At 37.2% G+C, this 7375-nt stretch overlaps 1 protein-coding gene across 1 annotated transcript in view; it reads right to left on the reverse strand.

The window, feature by feature from the left end:
• Positions 1-1487: 1487 nt before the first annotated feature.
• LOC140944742 (uncharacterized) overlaps positions 1488-7375 on the reverse strand; it is a 6141-nt gene continuing 253 nt past the window's right edge. Inside the window, exons 2-7 of the mRNA XM_073393859.1 lie at positions 6034-6275; positions 5838-5952; positions 5223-5348; positions 4850-4883; positions 3130-3271; positions 1488-2270 (exon numbers count right to left, since the gene is read on the reverse strand). Of these exons, the coding sequence (XP_073249960.1) occupies positions 1743-2270; positions 3130-3271; positions 4850-4883; positions 5223-5348; positions 5838-5952; positions 6034-6275 (1187 nt within the window). The 3' untranslated portion in view covers positions 1488-1742. The remainder of the gene's footprint in view (positions 2271-3129; positions 3272-4849; positions 4884-5222; positions 5349-5837; positions 5953-6033; positions 6276-7375) is intronic.

The following is a 7375-nucleotide window of genomic DNA, read 5'->3' on the forward strand; positions in this document are numbered from 1 at the left end:
ACAGTGTAATGGGAAAAAAAGATCGTTGGGCCGTGTTTGGACGTAATGATGATCGCCTTTTTCCCGAGAAATATACATTAAAGTCCTCTTTGCCCGAAAAGCGCGCGTAAATACTGACCTAGTGCCGCCTGGGCATCCCATAATACTCCTTAAATCTAATAAATTCAATATGGCCGCCGTATCGGTAAAAAGGTCTACTGCCGCCGCAATTGTTCTTGTCTGAACAGAAGCCTTATTCGGTATGAATTTTGTGGCGGCGCAAAAGCTATCCGGAGCCTAAGTTTACTTTTATAAAACAGCGGACGAATTTTCGACCAGCTGAAAAAAAGATTGACTGGACACTTTGTTCACAAGACCGTTCAACATATTCGCTCTGTTTACACGGAACTTGGTTGGGCTGGGCCTAAGTTTTCGCACGGTTAAGGTAATTCCGTGTGAACGTTGTGAACGTATGAATATCAAACCAAAATGTTGCAGCTGCCTACACGACGAAAAGATCTTTTTGACAGTTTTCTCATTTCTCAAAGGTTGAGTACTCAGAAAGAAATAGCTTTTGGAAACAACAATACTATCACCCTTGACAACACCTCTCAACATCTCCTTTAATACGCTTTTGCGACCTGTGTATAAGTTTTCTTGTTGTTGTTGTAGTTTCTGTTTTTATTGTTTTAGTATTACATGTATTATTACTATTATACTACTGCATTAGAAATTTCTGCAATTTGATTGGCTTAGAGCAGTGGTATTTCAACTAAATTTGAAATACCTACATGTGAAAATTACAAACCTTTTGCAGGTAGTAGTATAAACAAATAACAGCATGATTTGTACGTAATATTTGGCATAAAAACCACTCGTGATATTTCAAAATTGTCTTCAAATTTCACTTGCCTGACGGCTCGTGAAATTACGTATAACAACTTTGAAATATCACTTGTGGTATTTATGCCAAATATCACTACAAATCATGCTATTACCTATACTAATTTTTTTTTTCTTCTTTATCCTTTTTTTAAAATATGTGGTAGATAGTAAATAATGTTAGATAATAATTTGTGTAAATTTGACAATTACTGTCATTGTTTTGTGATTTTCTTTTTTTTTTGTTATTAATAATAAAAAATGAATTTCAAACTGGTCAAAAATTCATCCGTTGCCGTGCAAACGTAGTGTAAGGGCCCGATTACCTGAGCGTGTTGGCCCTGGAAACGAGCGGCGTTGGCCCTGGTCAAAAATCCAGTCTTTTCATAGTCACAATCAAGTAGTATAACATCCGAGGTATAACATTTACCAAGACATTTAGGATCATTATTCGTTTCTGGGAAACTGTCCACCTACCCCTCCCCTTAGCCAACATTTTCCCTTAAGTTTCCCACAAATGTATGATGAACCGACTTGTGATTCATGTAAACACGTGATGTTTACCCATCTTTAACCGTTGTTTATGGCTTCTTACATATATTGTAGGTGTGTTAAGAAATGGAGTGACCACGCTAATGGTTCTTCTTTTGCAGTATAGAAATGCATGAAAAAATATTAAAACATAAGGTTGTAAGTAAGTATCTTAATACATCTAAATCTATTATTATATTAAAGCATGTTTAAGGTTGGTATACAAACTGCAACTCATATCAGACAACAGAGATGTATAGGCCAATTTCCCGATGTATAAAACACATGGTATGTGATCGTGACAAATAAAAAACTTTGACAAACATATGTTTCGTTTGTGTAATTTGTTCTCACTGCACCAAGATGTACCCCATGGCCTTAATGTGCTTGTCGCCATTATCAGCCTTGTACTCAAAGAGTGCTTCATTTCCACATGTGTTGGAGTCGTCGGGATTTCCACCAGTACCAAACCCGATCCTGGAATCACAGGATTCGCATTCGTTTTCATTGTTAAAAAGGATACCGATTCTTGCTTTGCTGTCTTGTTCATGGTAACTCTTAGCGTTAAATCCTTCCCTATTACAGTTACGTTGCAAGGAGGCCTCAGAACCAATCAATGCCTTCCACGTTTCACGACCCAGTGAGGTGTTGCGGTATTTCCCATCAGAGATCAAAGAGTACAAGGAGTTCGCCCGCTTGTTGATAACAATAAACTTGGGCTGGTTGTCACCGATCTTCATACCGAGGCAGATCCTAGAGAAGGATGTGTTCCAGTAAGAGGGAAGCTTGGTCTCTTGCGAATCAAACCCAGTCTTTCCTCCAGTAAGATTTAAGGCTTTTTTGTTGCTCCAAATGTCTGCATTATAGTGGAACGTTTGCTATGACATAAAAAGAACGAGAAATAGAAAAAATGTAATTAGAAAGAAAAGATTATAGGCTACTACCTCCTCCTTCAAAAAAACAAGATTAATGATAGCATGTATCCTATCAGAGGAAAAAATAGAAAGAATAAGCAGAGGTAAATCAGTTACAAAGAAATACGTTCAATAATGTTTAGTTATTCACCGAATCATGGTAACTCTTTGGATTTCACCCTTTGATCGTCAATTGCACAAACGTGCAATAAAACAATGGTTAAAAGCGTCTTTAAGTTCACAAGACTACACTAGGAGTTCTTAAGAGACAATAAACTCTGAATCTCTTTAACTTTTTCCTTCGTAGCTACGGTTAGGAACAACTCTTACACTCTCAGCGGAATCAAGGATTATTACATTCGATTACCGAGCATTATTTTTTGAAGTGAATTTGTGATTCTTAAAGAACCAGACAACAGCGCACACAGTGCAAAAGAAAAGACTAACAAAGACAAGGGCGTCACACATCCACACGTTTTGTAACGCTGAAATCAGTTCCGGAGGGAAGTGCATGTTATAAAGTTTTTTTATAACGAGTTTCGTTATCCACGAGAATCAATGGTTTTGTATGATAAAAATTGAAACAGAAAGGTGTCTAATGGCATTGTGGCCTTAAATGACTTCAAGGTCACAGTTACAACAATGGATAAGTTAAATCGCGGTTGGGTCGCGGTTAAATCGCGGTTCTACATTGCGACCCTTTAAACCCGTACGTCCTTTCAGATCTCATGTATGAAATTAATCATCATCATCACCAAAACAATAATTAATAGTCAGTTTCTTGATTTAAAAAAGAAACGAGCAATATTGGAAGTGCGTATACATTTTTTCCATCAATCTTCATAACCAGCGTCCATCCACCAACTCCGCATGTGTCATTTTCAGTAGGGACCACGGTCATGTTGCAATAGATGTCAAAAACAGTATCTCCTAAAATCAGTGGATAGGCTTTGCTCTCGTTTGATCTGCAAGGAACAAGATACCTTAATACTGTAAAGAAGATCCAAGGACGATAATCTACAGTTCAATTGCCAGTAACGAGTGGTTGGTTCGTCAACTACTAATCTGTCTCTCCAGAGACGTCTCTATGTACTGTAGGTATCTGAAGATTCACCTGTGGCACCACCACCATTAGCCTTTCACGCTATTTCGTCCTTCCCCACAAACGCCTGCTCAACCGAGCACAACATTCCTTTCCCAAGCTTAGCCAATTACATGGTACTTTCGAAGTTCTGGAAGTTGACCTTGACCGCAGGGTAACACAATAATTACTCGATCAGCATGAAATACTGGGAAAGCTTTATGACCTCTAATAAACGTTAGACTCAGAGTGGCAAAAGTAAGATTTAGCCAGATTTTGTATGCTCCGTGCACTTCATAACCTTAGCGAAGGAAAGAAAAGAAGGAAAACGGTAACTCTAGGGTCACGTTTTCATACTACCACGAGCTTATGAGTCGTGTTTAGCCTGTTAACACTTTATTTCAAAACTGTTAATTGGTCACGCGAATAATACGCGAATAAAACAATGGGAAAGGAATGTTGTTCTCGGTTGAGCAGGGGTTTGTGGGAAGGGACTAAATACGAGCTCCCCAGAAAACGCCTGAGTGTGAGGCTACACCACCATCATATGTACTGGGAATTATCATTCTAAAATGTTAAGTTAAGCAAACATAAAAGTGGGACCGGTCTGTTAAATACAAACCATCTGATTTACTTGAAAAGTTTAATTAACCAATGCAGTTGAAATAAACGGGGGCACCAAAAGACCGACTGTTTCCAAATACGCCAGAAGTGTCTCAGATGGTTTTCTCTATGCTTTAGAAGCCTGTTTGGTTAATTTGGAGCTGCCCCGAAAAACTATTTATCTGTTCGAATGTCTTTTGGAACTTTGGTCATCACGAAAGTTATAAGTGACTTTTTCGTCTCATCCGAAAGTGTTAGCTACCCTTATAGGTCTGGTCGAAAGTTTAAGGACATGAAGGAGCCTTCCTTTCATTAGAAACTTATATAAGGGGACGTTTTGTCTTTATACCGAAAATTTTAGGAGACCTTTTAATAACAATAATCGCAATATCTTGGTATTAAAATGTGAATAGCTCAACCTCCGAAAATCGTTGTTAACCTATTGGAAAACCTCCGAATATTTTAGTCGAATAGAACGGTAAACCCGAAATTGTTAGCTTTTCTCAAGCTTTATAAATTTCTAGGCAATATTTGCTCCTTCGAACAGCTATTTTACAGAAAAAAGTCGCCGGGTGCCCTTAAAAAAATTACATTTCAATGAGTAGTGTACTCAAGCCCAAGACACAGTTCTGTGATACAGGTCAGTGGGTGATACATTTTGACAGCTGTCAATTAACCTATAGTTAAATGGCATATATCACGTGATAAACCAAAATTGATAGGTTGCAGGATTTTCATACCTGGACGGTGCCACCCGGAAGTACCCGACCTACCCGACCTCTCAGAGTCAAAAAACAGGGACATTTTTCGTCATTTTACGTGCTAACCTAAAAAATATAAATTGGTAGTTTTTACTCACATTTTCTTGTCAAAAAGTTCTTTACACGATGAAACTGTCACAAAATAAAAGAAGGAAGGTTATCAATAGAGATTCTAAGATGCTTCAACGTGCGAGTCATAAGTCGTACATCCAGTTGGTTGGTCGCGTCGATTACTTCGGATATCACAAAACCGAATCTAGCTAGTAGTTATTTTGCATGCGCAACGTACAGATTTGTCAGCTATCTGCTAGCAGATATAATCTGTAGATTGCGTTTATTTTCAAAATTAACTGTAGGCTCTTAGCCAATGAGAAGACAGATAGTGAGTGTGTGTGTGTGTAATGCAGTAAGTTATAACACAAATTGTCAAGCATCATCTAATTTGCCGTGATACGAATGCTGCCATCTCACCTGGTTCACAATTCGTTACATCTCCATAATATCCCGGATGACAAGTGCAGTTGTATCCTCCCTTGGTATTATTGCAGATGGCATTGGCACCGCACTTGTGGGTATTTATGGCACATTCGTCAATGTCTACAAAAACAGTTTGTTATCAATCTATGGCTATATTAATCAGAGGAAAAACATGAGAAATTCATGGTTGGTACCTACTCCGGAAAACAAAAATACAGAAGACTCAGGTTGAAAATGGCCACACACCAGCATTTCTCAATTCCAATTCGATCCAGAACTTCGTGGACATGATATCTTGAATGTCAAATGATTTATTTATTTTATCTGTTTATTTCTATGCCCATTCAAATTGACTATACAAAAACTGACGTAAAAACTGTAAAAAATATTCGAACTGTAGAACGAGTAGAAACTGCACTGAAAGTCTGAAACTTCAAGGCGTCGGGATATTTGGGAACTTGAAATCGCTTATAAAACGGCGAAAAAGTTAAGTCATGCCTTTCAGCCTTAATTTTCGAAGATTATTTTGTGCGTAATTCCAGCGTATTTTGCAAGAAACTTGGAAAAATGGTGGTGAATCCAAATTATCCATTATTTTCAATAACTTACCATTCTCACAGTGATCCCCGTCAAATTCAGCAGGGCACAAACAGCGGTAGCCTTTACCTGTAAAACCGGTTTGACAGGTTGCTTTGTTCTTGCAAGGTTTATTCGCACATCCGTTCTGGGACAAGAAAAGAAAACAGACATCCCTTAATATTTCCTTGGGCTGTAAGCTTATTTCCTTTAAGTAGATAATTTGTACCTCAGCTTCACAGTATACATAATCAGGATTTGTCTCCATTCTTCCCCCTCTTTCACTTAAAGTGGAATTATTCAGCTCACATTTCCTTGTGACTTTGTTAAAGTTATAACTGACGCAGTTTGGTTCCATGTAGCACAAAGTCCGGCAGGGTCGTTCACCAGTGACGTCAACAGTACGAATCAAGTGATTTTTGAGGCGCTTTCCATGAACAGTGCCGTAGAACTGTAGCTGGCGACATGTTCCTACGAGAATTAATGAAACTTTTAATTAGCACTATAAAATAGGTAGCTATAGGTTGTCTTTCAATACAAGACCTATTGTAAAGGAAAGATTTCTCCAGGTTTTATTCAATTCACGACTATTTCAGTTTTTATACTACTACATAAAAAATTACTGTAATTTGATTGGCTTAGAGCAGTGGTATTTCGGCTTAATTTGAAAGACCTACATGTGAAAAATTACAAACCTTTTGCGGGTAGTAGTATAAACAAATAATAGCATGATTTGTAAATGATATTTGGCATAAATACAACTCGTGATATTTCAAAATTGTCTCAAATTTCACTTGCCTAACGGCTCGTGAAATTACGTATAACAATTTTGAAATATCACTCGTGGTATTTATGCCAAATATCACTACAAATCATGCTATTACCTATACTAATTATAACTAATCCCGAAATAATCCTAGCAACAAATTTCACTCAGTCTTTATGAAATAGCCTAATGTCAAAGGAAATTTAACTCCAAAGAGAAAAACAAGCAATATCGTTAATTTTCCCACAGCACCCAAAAGTGCATAGTTAAACAAAACGCAATTAGGCTGAAACAGATGCCAATATCAGAACGGATTCCAATGACAGTTTTAAGTGAATATAAGCGTGAGACCAAAATTGCCAATTATCACTTCACTGACTAAAATGAACAACGTACCAAATAAACAGCTGGCTGAAAAAAAAAAACAGTATTACTCCATTTTATGCCCACTATGTGTCACAAGGCAAGCAATCAGGAGCTGAATATGTTTCCCTTCTTTCTAAATTCATTGGATTTGACTGAAGACCTATATAGTTATCACAGCGTAACACACGAGAGTCAACATTTTATGTAACTTCTTTAGGTATTATTAAAGCAGTTTGTTTATTAACCTTGTGTACACTCTAAAAATAGTTGAAATAATACATTTATGAGACTTAAATCTATCCTAAACATTCTTAGTTTGTAAAAATATGTCTTTAGTGTATCGGTTAATAAAACGTAGGTTACAACTATCTAACAAAGTCATAAATTATTTGAATAATTTAGTGCTGAACTTCCTTTCACCTTCACTGTGAAATCTCTA

This window comes from Porites lutea, chromosome 7 (genome assembly GCF_958299795.1).
Source record: "Porites lutea chromosome 7, jaPorLute2.1, whole genome shotgun sequence".
In the NCBI taxonomy this organism is placed as follows: Eukaryota; Metazoa; Cnidaria; class Anthozoa; order Scleractinia; family Poritidae; genus Porites; species Porites lutea.